Below are 23,593 nucleotides of genomic sequence, written 5' to 3'. Positions count from 1 at the left end.
CCTTGCCCCTGCTGTCCCACATCAGCTGTAGCAGGAACATTTCTGTCCATGGTCCCTGTCTGTGCAATCCCCACTGGCTCAGTCTGTGCTAACTCAGAGCATCCCTCTGGTGACAGCCACACCGACTCCAGCCTGAGGCAGGGGCTGCAGGAGGTGACAGTGACAGAGCTGCCTGTGACACCTCAGATGTGCTGCCCACTGCTCCTCCCTCCAGCAGAGCAGGGGCACATCGAACAGCAACAGAGAGTTCAGCAACTAAATATGAAACGGACTGAGCTGGCAGAAAGCTGCTCTGTACTCCAGGACAAGAAAGATCTCTCCTGTCACAGGGTACAGGACACCCAATGTTTAATTACTTTAATTTGCTTTTCACATAGCAGTGAACAGAAGCAGCCTCTGACTTATTGAACACGCAGTGTAGGCTGGAGAGGGGGTAGAAGAGGGCTGGTTTCACCCAAAACTTTTTCTCCATTTGTAAAAATCTCATGAATAAAGAATTTCAGAGGTTGCTTTGGCCACCTACTCCCAGAGTTGCTACTGTACCTCCAAATTCTGCAGAAAGACCAGTGAGATTAAGAAAAACCCCTCTTCATTTTCACATTATTTAAAACTTTTAATAATCTAAGTATTTTGTTTGCTTGCTTTTTACTTAAAAAACTACTCATAAAAATCCACATAAAGCTTCTGGAAAGCCAATAAGCCACTGAAACTTCATCTGAGATCTCAAAAATTAGGCTGTATAATCTGTGTAATACTACCACAGTAAATCTTCTGGAGGATTTTCATGGCAATCCTTGTCTTGGAAGCAAACCCATGAAAATAGTACAGTATCAAGAGTTTAATTAAAAAAATATACTTTTACCTGAGTGACCGGATTCTCATTCAGAGGAAAAAAAGCTCTTATTATTGAGAAAATGTCAGAATTTCAGAGCATTACTGCAGGTGGCAGTCTGCTGGTAAAATTAAGTCCCAAAGCAGGAAGCCCAGACAAGATAAAGTTGTATCACCATCTTCATTTCAGTTTTATACCAGCAAAATCATTTGTCATTGTGGAATTGGGATTCAGTGTTTTTGTACTCATCCTGCCAAAAAAAGATTTAATATATGCACACCACTTTTCACCCTCTAGTTCTGCAGTATCTTGGTAAACAAGGGAAATGTTTTCTTCCCCTCAGTCTTTAAAAAGAAGCTAATATGGAGTTCACCAAAGTTCTAAATGTACATTTTACTGCAGCAGTTACAAGAGATATCTGAGCAGCCTTCAATTCACAGAAAGGCTCTTGGTCAGCAGCTCAAGCTCAACACATTCAGGCACGATGAGTTGTTTCAAAATGTTATGGTTGGCCACAGTGGGAAAAAAAAACCCAACCACCCCCAACAGTCAGCAGATTGCTGAGGTCTCACAGAAATACTTCAGTTGGCAGTACAAAAAATAGTTACATAAGTACTATCAAAATGATACCATTTTGGCTAGCTGCATTCTACAAGAAAAAAGAACTATTTAAAATGAAGTTAGGAAATAATTTAAGTCTCTGCTTCTGAGAGCACAGCAGCTTTCACGTTTCCAAAAAGCTACAGAAAAGTATTCTTGAAATGACAGGATCACCTTTGTGTGAGGAGGAATATGGTCATGGAGAGGCATCAGCGCGGGATAAATTAACCCTTGTAAACAAACACTTGAGACACAGAATTACAGAGAAAGGAAATCAGAAGAATATGTGGGGTTTTTGTTTTGTTTATTGAAATATGAGCAGCAGTATGCAAAAAATATCTTTAAAAACATAACATAGCAAAACCTAGTAATTTTAAAATTAACAAAATAAAAAGATGTTTAGAGTTAAATGAAAAAACCTCATTGCTAGAACTGTGTTTTCTACAATGTAAACAAAAGCATAAAGGTTATGCTTGCAACAAACACAGAAGCAGGTTTATGGAGCAGCACAAGAAAGCAACATTATATTGTAATCTGATGGTTTGGTCTATTGATTTGAATTCAGAATGGGAAACCCTCCTCAACAGAAACTTCACAACTCCAGAAGAAAGTTAGTCACATGTTTGTCATTTGAAGCAAAACATTTAGAAAATGGTTTGGTTTTGTTTTCGGTTTTTGTTTGTTTCTTTGCCTTTCCAGAAACCATCACCAGCACTTTGAGCAAGTAAAACAGTATCCTGAAAAAGTTACTATTTCAGACTAGTGAGGAAGCCTGACACATTTCAATGTCCTCTAGAGTCAGACTGCAAGAATCCAAGTTAATCTTACACCCAAGAATTGACAACTTTCACATTTTAATACTGTGGGGGAAAAAAAAATCATTGCTTCAAGCAAAACTAAAATAATTCCAACATTTTAAACAATTCTATCCTGAATTGTAACACCTGGGCTGTTTCATCATTCTTTTGCCTGTTGGGCTGTTCTGTCAGATGTGTCCCTCACTGGTCAGTCATGCTAGGTGGTTTTATTTTGGTCCTGTAGATTCTATAACCCAGTGTCAGCCCTTCATGCCTGATGCAGTTAATGAGTGTGACACACAGGCACTGCCTGGCTGCCAGCAAGGCCCAGGTGTGTGAGGAAGCACAGCCAAGCTGCTGCCTTATCTCAGGGACTGTAAAAGCACTGCCAGGAAAGCCTCCAGGATAAGCCTGCTCCAGGCTCTCTGCTGGTATTGCCAAAGCTGTCAACCAGTGCTGGGGCTGGTGCAAAGCAGAAAGAGGCCCAGAAAGAAGAAAACACACTACAAGAGCCAAATGAGGTTTTACTGAGGAGCAACATTCAGTCTAAGCCGGGCTACACTGGAAAGGCTCCATCTGCCACTACCACACCACTGGCTGAGTCCATCTCCCCATCCCTCTCTCTAGGCCAAGGGGTGATTTCTGCACAGTGTGCTCTACCAGGAGCAGCACTCCCTGCTCTGGTGACACTTTACACACTGTTGGCATCAAACAACTTTCTATCCAGTCTATCCATGCACCCAGATCTGAATATTGTATCAGCAGCACAGATGAACAAAACAGGATTAGCAACATCATGAACCAGTAGCACACAAAATCTGCTAACCAGAAAGCTCCCAAAAAGCCCTACTAGGAAGGACAGAGATGTAGGATGCGGACAAACCTGACTGGGTTTGCTCCTGCAAGCCTGCCCTGCCAAAACCAGCAGTCACAAGGATATCCCAGCACTGCAGCTATTGCAGTTCCAGAATATGTACAAAGCAGAAAAATGCCAGAGCACTTCAGTACTTAATGACAGCATCAGAAGTGGGTTAACTGGATATTATTGCAGAAATTATGGTTCAGTGCATGGGTAGCCAATCTAACCACAATACTAGCACTAAACACCAGCTCTGGCTCACAGCACCCACTGCAGCACCCATTCTTGAGTCATTCAGTCAGCCACATATAAGCATACAAGTGAACAGAGAGAAGCCAGGTGAAAAACATTTTGGATAAAGTAAAATCTTGTACCTACAACTGCAATCTTTCCTTAATTCAATGTGCCATGTCATTTATTACATAAGCTAGTCAAGAAATATAATATTCTGTAGTGTTAAATATACATATTCAGCAACTTGACAAATGTCAGGCCCCAAGAAGAAAATAGAAGCAGGATCCTGTGGCCAACTGACTTGGCATCTTATTCAATCAAAAGAACTGTCTGTGGGTTGCAGCTCCAAAGAATGAAAGGGAAGAAACCAAAGCTAAGTGGCAGATAAATGTTACTCCCCTTCTCCTGAAGATGCACTCATCTGTTTTCAAACATACTTGAGAAACTGTTTAAAAAAACAAAACAAAACACAAAAAACCAAAACAGTAATACAGAAATTCCTGTACAAGAAAACATTAGGGTTCTGCAGAAGTGTTACATTTTATTCCTTTAAGGCAATTCATAAAAAACATTTTAATGACACGTAAACAATTCTTATCCTCTAAGATCATTTGTTACTTAGGTACCATACGATGCACGATTTCCACACTTGAGGAGAAACTGTCATTCAACAGAAGACACAAGAACTTGTTTAAAAAATAATTTTCTCAGGATTGCAGTAATTAACTGCAACACATTTTTAATAAGTATTTGCATAATAGTTTTCAGTCTCTCCCCCAAACACTGAACCCTTTTTTGAAAAGGTGTTCAGGAAAGAGAAAAAGCAAGGTGAGTTTAAAAAATATAATAGGGTCTTTCTGCATGCAAAATTTTGTATATAATTCACTTCTAATTTTCTTAATATGTTTCTCTCAGCCTCTTTTTTATGATATAAAGGACAGAAATATGTCTATGTTATGTAACTGATTTTAGTGTTCAGTACAGTGTTTAAATTCTCTACTTTGCCAAGTGCAAACATGGTTAAGTTCAACCAAGCCAAGTGCAAGGTCCTACACCTGGGTCCCAGCAATCCCAGACACACCCACAGGCTGGGCACAGGAGTGACTGAGAGCAGCCCTGCAGAGAATGACTGGGGGGGTGATGGCTGATGAAAAGCTCACCCTGACCTGGCACTGAGCACTCACAGCCCAGAAAACCAACAGAGTCCTGGGCTGCATCCCAAGGAACATGGGCAGCAGGGGGATGGAGGGAAGGCACTGCCCCCTCTGCTCTGCCCTGGTCAGACCCCACCTGCAGTGCTGAGCACAGCTCTGGGCTCCCAGTGTAAGAAGGACATGGAACTGCTGGAGCAAGTCCTGAGGCCACAATTCTGGTAAGAGGACTGGAGCACCTCCCCTGTAAAGAGAGGCTGAAAAAGTTGAGGCTGTTCAGCCCGGAGAAGGAAGGTTGAGTGGAGACCTCATGGGAACCTTCCAGCATCTGAAGGGGCTACAGGGAAGCTGGAGTGGGACTCTTTGTCTAGAACTGTAGTGACAGGACAAGGAGTAACAGGTCCAAACTGAAAGAGGGCAAATTTAGCTTAGACATACAGAAGAAATTCTTTACTGAGGCTGGTAAGGCACTGGCACAGGTTGCCCAGAGAGGCTGTGAATGCCCCCAACCCTGGCAGTGTTCAAAGCCAGGTTGGAGAAAGGCTGGAGCAGCCTGGTCTGGTGGGAGGTGTCCCTGCCCATGGAAAAGGGGGTTGGGACTGGGAGATCTTTAAGGTCCCCTCCAACCCTTAACATTCTGTGATTCTTTAGATGTGAGAGAGAAATTCCATTGTCATATTAACACAGTCCTTCAATCCCATAAAGATGCCAACCACAGCTACAAGTCTTCTGACTGAAGCCCTGCCATCAGGGACAGGATCAAGAGCACAGTTTTATGCAGGCTACAAAGAAGTGATTACTTTTGGTCATTACCAAGAGGTCTGAATTAAATTACATGATCTGGAAGTAAAAGCTTCTGCATTCAGTTACTCATTTGCTAAGCCACTCACAGTCTTCAAAGAGACTCAAACTCATACTTGAAAGTGAATTAAATACAGTGTAATCACTAATACTGCATAATGTCTACTGAGAGACTAAAAAGGCCTAACACAGATCAATTCCAGACTGGTAAAATAAAGAGCTAGAACACCAAAAAGAAAACAAAAAACTTATTCCTTCCAAAAAGTAGTAAGCACTGCCATTTACAAATAGTAGTGTTTATGTTAAAATAGAGAAAGGTACCTAAAAAGAAATAGCCTTGGCAACCAAATCCAAACGGCATGAGTGTAAATCAAAGCAAAACAAGAATCACTACTCCAGAACCGTGCAGGATGTTTACCTTGGATCAATTACTACTTTAAATGGTGGTTAAAAGAGATATTACAAAACCAAAGTGGGAAAAGGCTAAGAACTGCTATTCTGCATTAATATACAATGTGTTTATGACAGCATTTTCAAATAGAAAATACAAGTGTTTTTACACCACTCCAATATTTGTAAAAAGTATATTTCATGTGTACATTTAAAAAAATCACATTGTTCAATCTGAGGCAAATTAGCCATAATAAAGTCTAATTTTGCTTATGACAGATGTCAACCGTAAGATGTTAAAACACTAAGCTAAAAATACAGCTTGCAAGCTGGAGCTGCACATGTTCAAACAGTTTCATTAAAACACATTAAAAAAATCCCAAATTATGATATGTATTTCTTTTCTGAAGTCAGTCTTCATTAATTCTTGTCCCTACAGGACAAAAAGGTTTTCCAGTTAAGACATTTGTCTGTTTAAGTTTTAAGGGGAAGAAGGGGAAAAGTGTTCTGAATTTTTCAATAGACTATTTTTTCCCTTAGGGCTCAACTGTCACTTAAGCATCACAAGAACAATTTGAAATGTAAAACTGATTAGCTATACACAATGGAATTGGTCACAAAGGGATCTAAAAAAAAAAAAAGTTAAATCATAAGATCCATTCTCCATATAGCTCACAGTATCCACTGGAAGTTTCTCTAGAATTAGAACAAGTTCACTAAAAATAAGGCTGAAGGTGGAATTGCAGCACTATGAAACAGATGAGATGGGATTAAGAGGAGAACCCATTTGTGTAAGTACTTTATCCAGCCACTGGAGGGGCCCATGAAGATGAATTTCTATCCAGCACGGGGTGCTCGTGACATCCTGCCGGTGATATTCAGCTCCCCAGCCCTAGAAAATGAACAAAAGGGTACTGATCAATTTGAGGACATGATTGTCTTTTAAAATAACTACCAACAAGAAACAGGAAATCATGATCTCAAGGTATTATCTGAAGGTAATTCCCAATCTAGTCACACTGATCTAAAGGAACAAACCCGAGGCTGGGAAGGAGCAGGAGGGAAGCTGCACCTGGAATCCTGAATCAAGTCTTGCATGCTACAGCCTCCTGTGGAGCCCCTGAGGATGACTCCTGGCCATGGCCACATCTCTCTTCTCTTTCAACCTCCTGTCCCCTCTCCTCCACACTCTCAAACTGAGCAGTATTTGTCATAACTGACAAAAGCAGTGAGACATCTTTGGGACAAGATGCAAACAGAACACCTGGAAGCCCAAGTTTGGACTCCACACTAAACCTGAGACAGACAACATCTTGATTAAATAATACTCAGGAAACACTCCTGTGAGAATAACAGCACACCTTGACTTCAGGAACTCAAACCATGTCTTTTTTCCATATCCAGGATTTTTTTAAACTAATAATCCATTTGAATAAGCTGAAGATTTTCTACAATAATTTTGCTCCTTTCTACTCACATTCTTTTAGTGGACTTGTAATTCACTTTACTGCTTGAAATTTAGACCATGAACTTAAATCTCCCTTAACAGAATTACAGCAACTATAATGAATAAATTCCTGTCCTGAATACTAAAGTAACTGAATACACAGCCAACATTCAATATAAAATCTGTGCTTTTCCTTTCTTGCATTGATTTCCTTCCCCCTCAGTTAATCACTTTAAATATACTTATAATTGAAAAGAACCACATCAGGCCAGAACAGCTTTGCTGCAGTGCTAATGGAATTACTGCTAAATACCCAACCCCACAATAAACTTAAATACTCTCAGAATAATTTACCTTTACAAAACTCATTCGAATGGTGCACATTTTGGTGAGCTCATATACTGCTTCAAATCCATGATTGACAGACTGAGCTAAAAGCTGAGCAAACTCCTGATTGTTAAAAATCTTCAGGCTGCATCCACTGGGAATCTTGCATACAGTTGTTGGATGAAAGCCATGGTGGTAGTTGCAGTTCCTGCTCTGTACAAATATGCTGCTATCACTTAAACATTCAGCATAGACTTCTCCACCAACATAGTAGAGATGAACTCCTTGAAAACAAAGATAAGAACATTTCAAATTACTTTGTTGTCTCTGATTTCGAGGTAGTTATCTTAAATTCTATTTTATTGGGGGGAAAAAAGTAAGTTTCTGCCTGAGGAGGTTTTCAGAAAGCTTTTGCTTGCATTTTAACACACCCTCATTTCAACACAGCAGGCTCATGGTACACCAGCCACTAGATGTCCTTCTCTGATCAATTACAGAATAGAATGAAAAAATTACTGCCACATTTCAATTGTTATTTCAAGCTATTTTTCTAGAGAATTTATGTGAATTTATTATTAAAACCCCAGTTTTATACACCTGGCAGCTTCTACCTATGCCAAGTAGAACAGAAATAGGTGTGTCCTGGGAGAAGGGTCAGTGATGGGACATGAATGAGAAAGAATATCCACAGTCTGCTCAGATTTTCAGTACATTTTATCAAGCTGAAGGACAGGTAAGTCCAACTAGCTGCTCCACTTAATTACCATCAGGGTTTACAAACCTTAACATCAACATAGCCCCCAGATTAATCACATCTGTCTGCATTCAGCTATGCACATGTTTTGAAGTCTATACAACATTATTATTGACTAAAAATTAATATACAAAAGCTGCCCATCCTTTCAGCACCCAAACTCATCTGCTGCCTGCTGCTTCACTGAGAATCTGCCTTCCCTCCCCTATGCCAGTTTTACATGCCTGAGATCCAGCTCTGTTTAAGTCATCCCTGCAACACCCTGAGAATCCACTAAGGACCATCCTGTGATGTGCCAGAGGAGGCTGCAGCAAGTCAACAGATGCAAGTTAATCCATCAGACAGCAGCCACTGCTGTGAACAGTGCTAGACCCACTTGGGACTAAGGTAGGATGGAGGTTGCAGAGGAACTGTTGGCTTCAACAACTACAAGCAGCTGTCAGAATCTGGGGTGGGCAAGACTGCATTTTCACAACACAACTCTATTTATTTAAAAAGACAGTGACCACCACTTGCCAGCTACAGTAAAAAACCTTAGCACGCAGGATTGACTAGCTCTAAGGAGGCAAAACCTCAAGACCTTTCAAGAAGCAAAAGCCTTAAATAAACAGTGTTTTATCTCTAAATAACCTTAATTGTTGTCAAAAGAGTCACCATAAAGCAAAGTTTAAGTTCAATAATTACTAGTAGAGATGCAGCCATTTTAAAGCTCATTACTATTCTACAATATGATGATGGGTCCTGGTTACACTTCTGACCTTAGGCAGATGCACAAGATTTCTCTGCCAATACCACTAAAAGGGGTGAGCCAAAACAAAAGAGCCTCACAAACCACCCACGCTCCACAAATCACTTGCTCTCCTTTATCATATTATTTTATTTATAAATTTTTTTTGGACAACTGCAACACAGGGCCAAGTTTCCAACAGACACAAATAGAACTTCTGGTCTCCAAATTATCTGCAAAATTTTGTCATATTTATAGGTATTTCTAATTAAAAGATTGTTACGGGAAAGGGTGAACTTTCATCAATCAAAACTCAAGACCATCTTTACCAAATGCTCTTAGGTGGTAAAAAGGCTTCTAAACATGTGCAAGAGAAAGAGGGTTCTCTTCTCAGGACTGAGTTAATCACAAAAAAAAAAAAATAATCAGAAAAAGTGTTCTACAATTTAAGATAATCCAGGCACATTCCATCAAAGATGAAAACTGTGCATCTCTATGTACTATCAGCCAAAACAGTAAAGGAAAACTAGAAGATCTTGCAAAACCTGCTGTCTCCAGGAATCCCTCCCACACACATCCACGCCCCATGGATTCACTCAGACAAATGAGCCCTTGCAGTTTTGCATTAGCACTTCAAAGTCCTGCTGCCAACTCACCAAGATATTTGAACATACTGTAGACAGAAGGTAATACCTTACAACAACAAAACAAAACAAAAAAAAAAATCTCTGACATTCTGCAAAGGTGTATGCAGGCAGAATTTAAGAAGCAGATATAATGTGGAGTATCATGGTATATCCTGTAATGTTTCTTGGTGCTGAAACACAGATCACTACGTTTACCCTAACAAGCAAGCCCCCATGGCAATCTATTTTGGTAAGGCAGGGGTAATATTTAGTCTTTTTAATTAGTGACAAAGAAAAATGCATGCAATTCCTGACTAATTAGAATCAAACCATACCTAACTAAGTTGTTTTCTGATACTGGAGAGGTAGATAATGTATCACATCTCAGATTACCTCCAGCATTCTCATCTGAGAATTATCACTGCTGCAGTGTAGAGAAATAAAACCAAACACTTGGTTCATAAGACAACTCAGTTTTACCTCTGTCATAAGACAAACTCAATTTTACCTTTGCCATAAGACAAACCCAGCTTTACTTCTGTCATAAGACAAACCCAGCTTTACCCTTGCCATAAGACAAACCCAGCTTTACTTCTGTCATAAGACAAACCCAGCTTTACCTTTGCCATTAGACAAACCCAGCTTTACCCTTGCCATAAGACAAACCCAGCTTTACCTTTGCCAATGTGCCGCCGAGTGTTCTCGATCGTTGAGTTGCGATTCACGTTGGAGAGCAAGCCTAAGCAGAACCTGTTCTTGTTATTGGAGGGGTCTGTAAAGCCATCTACTAAGACACTTGTGGAAGATGCATGGAAAGCCTCTCCAACACGGTTATTTAACTCATAATACACAATGGAACACCAGTGTTTGGGTTCTTCATAGGCAACAGGCTGAACATCTGAAAAGCAAATGGAAGGAACAGTTTAGGAAAGAGTTAAAACACAAAAGCTACAACTGTCAAGCAGACCTTCCAAAACACCAAGCTAAGTAAAATCAGAGTAAACAACTATGATGGGCAAGAAGTGTCCTGATTATAACCTTAAAGATTTTGACCTTTGTGCATTTTAGCTGGCCAGTTGATTTTATGATTGTTTTCCAATTTAAGCCTGATATTAAACAAAAACAACCTTACACACACACACACAGAGAACAGACTATGTGATAGCAGGTAAAACATAAACCTTCTGCCCACTTTTAAAAAATCTGTTATAACTGGTATTTTGGGACTCAATTTTCAGAGCCTTTGTGCAAATGTTATTCAGCAACAGACAAAGGTAGCAGAAAAGGAATGAAAAAAAATTCAACTCACTGTAAGCAACATTATGCACCTGAGGCTTTGAAAGGCTTTGCTTCCACCTACCAGCAAGATTTACTGGCCCATTTGAAGTTATTCATTCAGTCTGCTTATGAGTTGCAAGACACCAAACTATGTAATTTTACACCAGACTACACAACTTACCTCTGGTAGAAATATTTGGCATGATCTGAGGGATCATTGTATTGCTTGTGTCCATAGACTGTGAATTATCCTGCCCCATTTGTTCATCAGGGGGCATATATGCAGGAGGTGGAGTATCAGCTACAAACATGAAAAAAATAAGAATAAATTTCAACAATTTAGAGTATTTATTTATACACTCTACAGTTGTAAACATACACAAATATTACCAAACAAGATGTTAAAAAATTTGGTCTCATTTTCAAAGAAATCTGAACACAGCCAGCTGTCTTTACAGTAAACTCCTGCAATAGCTGAAATTTTACCTATGGAACCAATAACAAGATTGGAAACTTGAAAAAAAATGAGAGATGCACTTTTTTCTTTCTGCATTTTTTTTTCCTTTAATACCTGCACTCCTTGCATTTGGGCTTGATGACTCTGCTTCCCCCTTTTTGTCACACAAACAAAAGCTTTCTTGCCTACCCTCTTCTCAGTGTTCAAAAACAAAGCAGTAGAAGAAGTAACTATTTGCTTAGTATAACAAAGGCCTAGAAGAGTTTGGGGGATTTGCTGCTCCTGCAGGCTGAGCTCATTACAGAGGTGTGGATCTGTTTTCTTCCATCAGCACAGCACTGAGTGTGGCAACACCCCACTGTGCCCCATAAATGCATCCACCCCAGTACTTGGCCAACACAGATGCTCTCTGACTGGGACACTTCTGGGGAACTGAGCAACCAGACTACAAAGATTAGGCCACTGAGCTAATGGAAAAATAAAATCTCTATTAAATTCCTGGCTTTATAAACCACACCAATAATCACACAGAATCAGTAAGACTTCTTTCCTTTGTCTCTATGAATTGTTTTTTCAGTGTTTTCCAACTCAGTTAAACAGAATCAGTTTAATCCAACTTGTTCCCAACAAAAATGGTTCTTTTTTCCAGTTAAACACCATATTTTAAATGTTTTTATTCAGTGAAAGACATCAGTAAACTTCCTGTTCAGCATCCTGCTTTTGATTTCTTTTCATTGCTGTTTCTTCTTCTAAAGTATGGATAAGTTATTCTGTAGCGAAGCTGTGCAAAAAAACTCACCAGTATTACATCCATGACAAAAAACAGTTGGAAAAATAAAAATGTAACAATTAACTCCGACCAGTGACAAAACTAGGAATAAAATCCCATAAAATGCAAAAGAAAAAGCCATTTATGGCAAACACCACGAATTCCTGAGGTCACGGGTCACAACAACATGTGACATTTCAATGATTTTTATTGAACTGCCATTCAGGCTGTACTCACCTGGCAGCTGAAAGGGACTGGATGGCCCAGAGCTGGCTGGGGAGCTTGGGTAAGTGCTGCTGGCTGGAGAAGGGGGGTAGGGGCTGTTTGGTGAGATGGAGAATGGAGTGCTGTTGGGCTGCTGGAAGGAGTCCGGAAACGTCGCGTTGTGAGGCATGTGCGGCTCGTTGTGGCTCAGGTTCCTGAACTGAACTAGCAGGCTGTGCTGGGGGTTGAATTCACTATGTCTAGGCACTAACACTGGAGGTAGAACTGCAAAAAACAAACAAATCCCAAATGCATTTAGGTTAAAACCTGAGATATAAGGTAAGAGATACCAATAATGTGCTATTCTGCTCATCATAATTTCAACTCTAGCTGGGGTGGAAAGAGGAGCAGGGGATGAATGTGGCATGCCTCTACCCCATCCTCTCCTTCATTTTTTACATCATTCTTAATGAAAGATTCAAACTTTACTCTTGCAAGAATCACAAAAAACACACACATATTTCACACCACCAGAAGGTGACCTTTTTCTAAAATATAATAAACTAAACCAGGCTACATGTGGCACATACTGAAACACTGATGCAGAAGTGCAAAACTTACATCTGCACATGTTAGCAAATCAGAGAAAATGAGAATACAGTCTCTATTACTACAGTCAAACTATCCAGTTACATATTGTCCTTTCCACTGAAGAGAAACAGAATCTGTACTGCCGTATATTTTAACTTCAGCACTGCTGGAGTCTGGAATTCCAGTGCTGCAGCAGTGCACTTGAGCACTACAGTCAATGCAGCAGAGTTACAACCACTCTGGGGAGCAAGGGAAGCAACTTCTCACCACACTGTCCAGAGCAACATTCTTCATCTCTCCCACTGCAATCCCAATCCTCCTCACCTTTCCAACAGCACATTTTAAAAGCAGGCTCCTTACCTGACACACATCTGACACATACCTCCCTCTAACTGATCACATCTCCTGCTTGTATTCATCTCTGCTGTCTCCTAACTGGAAGTCATGTGGGGAACTCTACCACTCTAGAATTTTATTAATTTTATTTTTTATCTTTTCAGTTCATGTCACACACTTTTTAAATAGCAAGCCCCTGAAAGGCAGCCACCAACATCCTTGCAAGGACTGAGATTGAAACAAGTTTCTCAAAGAAAGTGAATCTGAAAGAACACATCACTGCTTTCTATTTCACAACAAAGGAGAAGATTGCTACTAACTTTAAGTGCAGCAGGCTAAAGAAGTCTGTGGGTTAAAGGTGATTAATCCCAAAGAAAACAGCTCGGACCATTAGTACAGAATGGACCACACACCTCCCCAAAACCCCACCAGTAATGTGCCCTTTGAACATTCCTCTCCCAAACTGCCTCACACACCACTTTCAATTGGTTGTACAGTACCAGAGGAGGAGGAGGATGGAGTGAATAGTTAAGTGGTTACTAAAGATTCTGTTCAGTTTTTTGGACAATAACTTTCAAACATACCTGGGCTCTCCACCCTCTTGTAGTGGTATGGATTAATGCAGACTTCCTTTTGTTTGGATCCAAAAGGAAATTCACAAATATCCAAGGGCTTCAGCTCGTGGTGGCTCTGCAGATCCGGCCAGCGCCACACACGGCAGTAGATGACGTGGGGAAGGCCCTTCCTGTGAGAAACCTGCAGCCGTCCGTCCAAGGAGCGGGGGATAGTAACGCACTTGCTGGGCTGCCCTGGGCTGCTCAAGGCTTTCTCCAGTTCTTCCATAGCACCCTTTTTCTTTTTCAGCTTTTTTACCAAAGCATCAACAGCTTTTTCTGCCCATTTTTCCTCTTCATCTCCTTGTTTCCAGCCCAACAGACGCTTTACAGCTGGGCTAGTAAAGGAGAACAAACTGGCCATTGACGTCATTTGACACAAGTCTTCAAAAAGTTTGTTGGGTTTTGTCTGTTGGGTTTTTTTGTTAATTAATTTGTTTTTTTCCAAATAAATGTCAGTGTACACCCAAAGCAGTTATTGCAGCTGATGAGCCGTATTATTTCCTGGAGGATGACAAATGAACATAGAGATGTCAGTGATGAAGCCTTCGCATCAAAAATGATGATGGATTCCTCCAATTTAGTTCTAGTAAAAAGATAATTGAACAAGGAATTAGTAAACAAATAAAGGCTGTGGTAAAACAAAAGGCATAGATGAGAAGACTTCCTCTTTCAACCCTAGCATTGCACCTGACTTTGTTTCAAAACCAAATCCCAGAAGTACTATGACCCCACTCCAAAAAAGTGATCAGTCCCCAAAGCTTGCACTACTGATTAGTGGGAACAGGGACCATCAAGGGATGATGGTCAGTAGAGACAGCACAACTCCCATTAACACTCCTTAAACTGATCACTTTCTCTCACAAGATAAGCTGGAGGAATATACTTTCAAACTAGCAATATATCCCTGTCATGGTGCTGCACTAGAAAACTAAACTTGCTTTGAAGAAACAGGGAAGAGGCAGGCTGGAACCACCAGTTCCAAGGCCAATACTGCATGGAAATACTCAGCTTCTCAAATGGATCTTTATTTCCAAAAAGGAAAAAATCCTAAAGCATCTGCTTTTTCTTGAGCTCTAATTAGTTACCCCATGTTTTTGAGAATATGAAAAGAAATTAGGAAGAAACTGCAGACAAAGAACACATAGCACAATTAAAAGAAAACCCAATAAAAAGCACAAACCAAACCTTCTCCAGCCACCCAGAGAGGTGGTCAACCTTTTTTTAGCTGTAGCTAATTTTATGCTGCACTTCCTTATATCTTTTAAGAAGAGTATTTGAAGAGCTGGATATTTTTAGCCTTGGCAAAAAAAAATTGTTTTCTTCTCCCCAGAAAAAAGAAGGGGGGAAAAGACGTGGTGGAGTAAGCATTAGAAATGTGACCTTTACTATAAAGTGCCTCGGAAAGGAGAAGAGCAGAACAACTGGCTCATGAATGGTGTTTTACCACTCACCAGTCCTAATGCAAATCCTCCCCCCAGCAATTTAAGGAGTACCGATGACAAGAGGAAATGATGGGCTGTGGCAAAGAACTGATAAGAACTTGTAAAATCCCTTGTGAATACTAAATAAGCAAGTATAGACAATGAGCAGCTGGCAAAAAGCAAGAGCAGAGCTAAGAGAAAGGATGTCAATAACAAAAGATGCTTCCTCTCTTGCTACAGAGACTGCCAAACAACATTGTCTCTCCACTTTTGATAAACCACGGTGAATTAGAACACCTACCCCAGCCCAAGACACCAAATCTGCACATAAGAGAAAAGGAGGGTGGGGGGGAGCAAAATGTTAAATATCTCTATGCTGGTTCTCTTAGATTGCTACCTTTAATCACAAAGATCTCTTTTCCTCCCATCTTTGATAAACTAAAAGTCACCTGATAAGGCTTTTTAAGTGTCTGGGCACATTTACAGGCTCACTCAGGCACTTGGACAGATCCTTCTATGTAACAAAACCATGTGCTAAGCACCAGCAGCCAAAGCTACAGCAAACATCCCTAGGCAAGGCATTTATGTCCCAAGTGTAACCATCCTATATTTTCTATTATGGACTTAGAGGGTGAGGAAAGCAGGGAACAATCCCAAGGACACCTGGTGTTCCTTTACAGGAAAAAAATCCATTTATTTCATGCAGTAGCTTAATCCCATTGGTACTTCTTTGATTATTCAACTTTGTTTCAGTAATATGGAAAAAAAATCGGAAAAGCAAAACAAACAGAAAAACTGTTTGAAGGTCTTTCTTCCTAGAGCTCTCATAAAAAAACAAAATGGAAAAAAAAAGAGAATAGAAGTCTCCCACTGCTTCAGTAACTCCCTAGAAGAAGGTATTGAGAAAAAAAACTAAAGGAAAAAACTCAAATAATTACAAATCACCTGTTTTCTTCAGAAATATCACCATGTCTGCACTTTCAGACTAATTTAGATCCCTTGGACTATTACACATGAGAATCTTTGCACCCTTCAAAGTAACAGGAAATACATAAAGGGAAATAAACTTGGCCAGGAACTCAGACTGAATTTTTTCTTTTACTGAGGATAAAAGTTTACTGTTTCAAAAAGTAAAAGCTGTTTATAGTTGCAACTAACTTACTTTCAAGCCTTGCATACATTCAATAGCTGCAAGATCAGCAACTGCTCACACCCCTAGAAAAGGAAATGAACCCACCTAGAATCTCAGACCAGAGACAATTAAAATGTTCTATTTTTGCTTTCAGCTATGCTTTCAAAGAATCTTATGCATCATCAAGGCAGAAGATGCACTGGAAATTCCTCTAGTTAAGTTGAGCTCAAAGGAGATCTTAACAAACATCCCCTGATCCATCCCATTACAGGAGCCCCATCTGTATTAAGAAACCAAATTTAAAGATCTACAATTCTATGCTATGATCATGTAAAATTTATTTGTTTTTTATTATTTTGAACATAATGGATCAAATAGAAAAGATACTTTATTTGTTTTATACAATTTCAACATCATTTACCCACAAATACACTCGTGGAATAAAGAAGCTCACTAAAAGGAAAGGAAGTTGGAACAGTTCTACTAAGATGATATTTTGCAGTAATTTGTATTTGTAGGGCAAGTGGCAAGGGAATTATGATAAATGACTGTCCTACAAACTATCATTTTAGAAATAATCTGTTCACAGTAAGTAACATAATTAACTCTAAAAACTTTACATTTGAGGGCCCACCAACAAAAGCAAAGCCTGGTAAAACAAGTATTTCAGAACCATCAGAACAGATCACACTGTTCTGATCAACAGATTTGATCAAAACTGCTTCAACTTCTTCAAAAAAAGTTTCCACATACATGCTTGTAACTCTAACCACTGAAAAATGAGACTGTTGAAGTCCTTAATGTCATTCACTGTGACTCCATTCTGGCCACTTAGGAGGCTTTAAAGACTCTTCAGTAGAAGTGTATTTGAACCTGTTCAAGGAAATCAAGGCCAAGAAAGAAAATGCAATAAAATACGAATAGGCTTTGACAAGTAAAAAATGACACTGAATTTATCACACTGCACACCTGCCCAAAGTTCATTCTGGATGGCAAAACACTGAAGGTTTACAGCTTTTGCCTTTCTTAAGAAAACAAGGCAGAGTTAAAAAGGTTCATGAATCATGAGCTGGCTTCATGAGCTATTTAAGGCCACAGAGCTGTAGGTTCAGGTATTTAAGTAGAAACCAAACATTTCCATGTAGAAATTGCAATTCATGCAGGATTTTTAGATTTCTGAATGTGTGGCACAAACCACATTTAGAACATTTACTTGCATTTGCTGTAATTTCAGCATGTAATTTGTGAAAGGTTTCTAAGTAATCCTGACATCTGCCAGGAACAGCTTCCCCAGATCATCTGTACTTACAATCAATTTCTTCTGAGGCTTAAAAGCCCAAGTCATGAGCAGTGATTGCAGTACCACAGAGCATCACTGAGCTTTGAATACAGAAACAAATGCTTTAAAAAGTCACATTTTCATTCAATGGTGCACAAATTACTCTTATTGCTGCACCTCTAGACACAGCTGGTAACAACTTTCATGGGGAAAAAAAGCTTCCTTAAGAGGCAGAGGGTCTATTATGCATTACCTTATTTTATTTAATAACTTTTCAGCCAAGCTACAAGAGAACATCAACTGAAAACCACACTGTTACATTAAAAAAGCTACAAACACTCTTTTAGGAGTGAGTGTAATGAATTACATGGAGTAGCATGAGGGGGCTTTTAAAGGGCAAGTATAAAAGGAAGTAATCGTTGTATCAAAATTAGACTTTGGGGCATGCATTATTTATACTTTAAAAGTTCTTGTTAATGACTACAGCAAATGGAAGGAAACTAGTTGGGTGAACAGATCCATTGTTTGAAGCCCCTCATTAATACTTCAGCCAGATCTAAACAAAGTTGGCCAACAACAGAACCTATATTTCATTTAAGCAGTGGGAGAACTCTACCACCTTCCATCTGCCATCACAAATACCGAGCAACTCGACTTCCCTTTATCAATTCTTGTGACATTTCCTTAGCCTTACTCCATTAAACTGGCAAGTTCAGTAGGTCCACTTGATGCCATACCAAGGAATCTCCTTCTGGCTAAAAGGACCTGAGCAAGAGTCACTGCAGAACAGAAAATGTAACATTAAATATAGTGTACCTAGTTTCATGAGATGCATTTTGTATGTAATGTATTCTCCAATTGATTCCAAACTAATTTCCCACCTGCAAAATCTAGGTTTGAAGTACCATTAACCAAGCAAACCATCATCCCAAGCAGCAGGGCAGTGAATGATGCTTTCACAAGCACAAGAATAAAATGGGTAAAACCATTTTAAAATGGGCAAAAACAATGACCCTCATGCCTTCCTACTGCCAGCACTAAGGCTGTGTTCAAATGTACAAGGACTATTCTCTTCCACTAATTTACTTGTTTGCAAATTCAGGAAGCCTCCTGTAGCATCATACCCAATGTGAAACAAGGAACTTCACTGCTGATGATTAGAAGCTGTTTTGAGACTCAACTTCATACAATAAACAAAGCACCACTTATAAGCACAGCACAACTGGGAGTTCATTAGAGCTGCTGCAGATCTGCAGTTAAAGCTGTTCTGCAGTTAAAGCTGCTCTCAACTTTATTGCCCTTCAAACTCAGAAATGCTCAAGTATTTTGACTCCATACACACATTAACATACATATTCATACAGAAAGCTCAGAAACTGAACTGCAGTAGTATATTATAGTGTGTTATGCTATATACACAGATCAATACTTTCTTTAAAACTACAACCTCACACATCATTTCACTTGGCTTTATTAAAATCCTTCTTTCCTTATAAATTTCCTGACAGGAACTGTGCAGGATTGTGCTTGGGTTTTATTATCATTTTCCCAAGCTTACATTGTAGCCTAGCACACAGTCCCATGCAATGGCACATTTATTAAGAGTTTTTTCTTGAAAACAAATACAGCAGAAATTTTAGTTCCACAGTTTCTCCATACACATCAAGCACAGAACAAATCCTAAGACAACACTGTGATTAAAAAACTTGTTCAATGAACTTGAAGGGCCTGCATCCTTCAAACTACTGCCACAGCCTCTCCATAGAAAAGATTTCTATTCAATCACCCTCAGCAACATCTCAGCCACAACGAATCCCACCAATGAAAAAAACTTATGGGGACAAGAGGCAAAAGAAGTTAAGTAAAAGATGAAAGCGATTTTATAAATCATATCAAAACGGAACTTGTGGTATTTTCATGAGAACTGGCATCCTGCTGACCAAAATCTACAGTAAGTGCTTTTACCCTAGCACTAGATTTCTTGCTTCAAACATGCCTTGTAAGGAAATATAATCTAACTGATAATATATGTAAACAAGAAGACAAAAGAACTATCTGGTATCTTCAAAACTTTTACTAACCGTGACTGCCCTGCAAACAGAAAAATCTACTGACAATTGCTGACAGGGCTGTCTCACACAATACTTTTGCTTTTAATTTCCACATCTGTACACCATCTAACATAGCTTAAAAAAATGCTGAAGCATTTAACTCTGTCAGCTGAGAAGTATTTAACCAGCACTCTCTTATAAAAAACCTAACAAACTCTGAGGCCAAGCACAAGCAGCAAGTAATACAATGTACATGGAAGATGTAACTCAGATAGCAAAGTGATGCTTCTGCTTCTTCTTAAAGTTTCCTCAAAAACTACCGTCAAAAAATAATAGCAGTGATAATGATTTATACCACAAAAGAGGTCCAGGCCAAGAGAGCTCCACTGCATTTCCAAAGCATCCTCATTTCCATCTGATGCCAATAAAAGCTCAGAAAAATGATAATCAAAGAACAGTTTTGAATTTGTTCTGCATCGTGGCAAAATTTGAGTTTAACTCTGATACAGGGGAAGGAGAGGGAGGGAGAAAACACCAAAACTTGCTATGCCTAAAATAGTCTATCTCTTAAAGCATCCACATTTACAACAAAAAAATCCAATGCTCCCATGGCCCTGGTCTCTGCAGCTGCACTAATTACTGAGCAATTAGCCTATGCAGAAATACTCAAAACTGTAATTTCCATCTTAGAACCAAAACCTGTCTTCCTTAAGTGTTTTATCAGAACTGTACATTTTCTCACTTCTCTGTTTCAGCTAAGTGGCACTTTCCAGCAGAAGCATTATGCTGGAAAATGCCACCATCAACAGTAGACAGCCCTGAAACTGCCTCCTGTTTTTAAGGTTATTTAAGATCTACTCTAACCAAAGCAGATAACTACAACTTAGAATCCATTTCTTAATTAAAATTCCAGAGAAAAGCACTGCTACATTTCACTAAACATGAAAACAAAGGCCTATGCCTCCATTGGTAGGTTGGACATGGACAAGCAAGTGGGTGATTAGGAATGACCTCAGTACTACACTTGGAAACAAAAATGGGAAAATAAAGGACATCTTGTGCTTTTCACAAACCCTAAAGTATGCTAAAAAATTAACAAGCTGGACAAAGCCTTCTAAAAATGTAAACGCTCATGTGCAAGACCTTCATTAAAGACCAAGATTCTAAATACTATGAGTTGGCAACAGAAAGTATAACCTGGAAAATGGGCCAGCCAAAAAGCTTTAAAAGAAGACAAAAAATAAAGATGTATATGTGTGTGTGTGTCTGTATACACTTCATTCCAACTGAATTGCATTAAGCCTGTGACAAGTTTACAAAAGCTACAGGATTGGAGGGAACACTGACAATAGTAATTCAACAAGTTTTTTTTTTCCCCCTCGCACAGAATGAATGAATGGCAAAGTATTCTAAATTTGTCAGTTTGTGACATCCACTGACCCAGAATTCAGAGACACTACTTCATAGTTGGTGTATCAGTAGCAGGGACTCTGACAAAGATCCTCTGTCAAGGATGACAGTGCTGGCAGGCACAACCTTGGTGGTAGGTCAGTGGGGATAGGACTTGGCAGGCAGCGTCCTGCACCACGCCAACCCACGCTGGTCAAGCGCGCCCCAGCCCAGCCAAACTCCTCTACGTGGTCACAGGAACAGGGCTAAAAAGGCTTCCAGAAAACAGGGCAGGAACTTGCACTGTGACTAATGATAACGGCAAAAGTGTTAAATTACTGCTCAGCTTGCTTTTAATGAGCTGCTTATCGTTAGCCATGAAGATATCTCAAGTGCACTCAGCTCACACAAGAATAAATCTTCTCATTTTGAACACGAGCTGCTTACCTGTTATTAAAAAAAAATCAGTAAAGATCTTTAAAGAAACAGTAACAGATTAAAATAAAATTAATCCCACCAAATCTAACAGAGACATTTGAAGAAACTTGTATTTTAATTAAAAAAACCCAAACAAACATGAATATAACCAGCAAGGCCTTAACTGGAAGGAAGGGAAGACACAGGGACTTGCACAGAATTGCCACAGGAGTATTTCTGCAGGTATATAATTCAGCCAAGAGCAATAAAAGAGTCCCTTGCACTTTCCTTAGACATCTATAAAGAAAATAGAGGACAGTTTTCTGCAATTAAATATGTCCTCCAAAGCATTAAAGATCAACATAATTTGCAAAGAACATTCAAATAAGCCCAAAAAGTTCCTTAATTAAGCATGAGCACTCTATCTTGGGAGACAGTTTTTTCTAGCTCAAATAATATTCTGTGATCATAAAAAACCTCTGCACAGATCACCAACTCCAGGTGCAAGAGTAAAAATCTGACTTCCAACAAGTACAAAATAGTACAGGGTCAACAATTACAGTTGTTCCTTCAAGTTCCATTAGAGGTTAAAACTACAACCCTCAAAAAAAAACCAAAAAAAACCACCCACACAGCTGTACACAGCAGCACACCCTGTTGTGATCTTTTGTCATCAATAGAAAGAAATGCAGAAGAAGCCTCTCTTCCTTCTTTTCCATTTGTCAGCCCCATCACCACTGTCCATCTGGGCTTCCACCTGGAAAGTCCTCTTCAGAAAAAGAGAAAATTCCTATCTCAAGTGCATGTCCTCCACATTTGAAAGGAAAAGAAAGATTTGAAAAAGGTAGGTATCCCAGTAAGCACATGGTTTCTTGGGGTTTTATTTTGCAGAAATAAGTGGCATTAGTCACTTAGCAGCAATTTCAAGGCCAAGTGAACAAAATTATAATATCAGAGGTAAGAGTAAACCACTATCAAACGGTAGGGATTAAGACATTAAATCCAACAGACAGGGCACTCTCAAAAGTTACAACACACTAATTATGAAACATCTTCAATTAAGTTATTTGCTGCTTCTATTAACTTCCACTACCACTAGCTGCCAACTTCATAAAGCATTACAGGTTTTGATGAGCACAGGCACATGCCTGCAAGTGTTTGCACCTTTTTCTTTACTCCAGTCAAACTGTGATTCCTCAGAATACCAGGAAGATATTCTGAGCAGAACTTCTGTAACTGACACACACAGTAACTACGCTCATTTCAGTTTCATTCTTTTTAAAGCCACCCATGGAAGGCTAATTATCTGAAATTAACGAAGGAATGAAAACAGCATGAGATTTCATCTAAACCCATCATATACTGACAATCTAATTTCCCATGACAGACAAAACTTTGCTGATGCAAATTCTGACAGTTATTCCTTGGAGGTTTTGTTACAGCAGTGAGCCCAAGTGATTCACTGCATGGAATTTCTAAATCCCTACCTATTCTACCAAGAGACTCAACAACTATTATTGAACTTTTTCAATAATACATCAACACTACTGCTGAATCAGTTCTTCCCTATCTCACTTTCCTGCGAAATATCACTCAATCACCTTAAGGTCACATTAGAAACCCCACAACTGGAACAAAGCACAGATTATTTGATTTCCAGTCTTGTGCTTTTAACCGCAAGAGCATATTTCCTCTATTAAATTTACAACCCGCAGAAGACAAAAATTGCCATTCTAAATCCCCGAAGCTGTGCATCTGTTGCCAGGCAGCTGTCAGGGCTACACGAGAGGAAGGCCAAGGTGGACAAGTGTGTAAGTGTGTGTGTGTGTGTGTGTGTGTGTGAGCCCGCACATCGCCTCCCGCCTCTTCACCAGCGCCTGCAAATATGTTTGTTGCTCTCCCCTCGCTCGCTCAGGCCTGACTCCAGTTAAGAGAGTCCTCGAATCCTCCCCAAAAAACAAAACACCCGAAAAAACCCAAACAACAAAAATAAGAGACAACCCTCTCGAGCCTCCGCCGAGCCCGGCGGCGTCCGCTCCTGCACCGGCACCGGCACCACGCGTGTCCGCGCAGCCCCGCGGGCGGCCCCGCGCTCTCCTCTCCTTCT

General features: G+C 39.7%; 1 protein-coding gene across 3 annotated transcripts in view; it reads right to left on the bottom strand.

Annotated features, from left to right (window-relative positions):
* Positions 1-1,719: 1,719 nt before the first annotated feature.
* SMAD5 (SMAD family member 5) overlaps positions 1,720-23,593 on the bottom strand; it is a 30,116-nt gene continuing 8,242 nt past the window's right edge. For 2 of the 3 annotated variants that reach the window (XM_036391985.2, XM_036391984.2), the window contains exons 2-7: positions 13,765-14,380; positions 12,287-12,538; positions 11,005-11,124; positions 10,222-10,443; positions 7,466-7,722; positions 1,720-6,556 (exon numbers count right to left, since the gene is read on the bottom strand). In XM_036391985.2, coding sequence (XP_036247878.1) covers positions 6,413-6,556; positions 7,466-7,722; positions 10,222-10,443; positions 11,005-11,124; positions 12,287-12,538; positions 13,765-14,167 — 1,398 coding nt within the window. In that variant the 5' untranslated portion in view covers positions 14,168-14,380 and the 3' untranslated portion in view covers positions 1,720-6,412. The remainder of the gene's footprint in view (positions 6,557-7,465; positions 7,723-10,221; positions 10,444-11,004; positions 11,125-12,286; positions 12,539-13,764; positions 14,381-23,593) is intronic. The other variant, XM_036391986.2, reaches the window with a different exon arrangement.

The sequence above is a fragment of the Molothrus ater genome, chromosome 15 (genome assembly GCF_012460135.2).
Source record: "Molothrus ater isolate BHLD 08-10-18 breed brown headed cowbird chromosome 15, BPBGC_Mater_1.1, whole genome shotgun sequence".
Taxonomy (NCBI): domain Eukaryota; kingdom Metazoa; phylum Chordata; class Aves; order Passeriformes; family Icteridae; genus Molothrus; species Molothrus ater.
The sequence above is the reverse complement of the archived record's forward strand: the minus strand, read 5'-3'. Positions and strand labels throughout refer to the sequence as shown.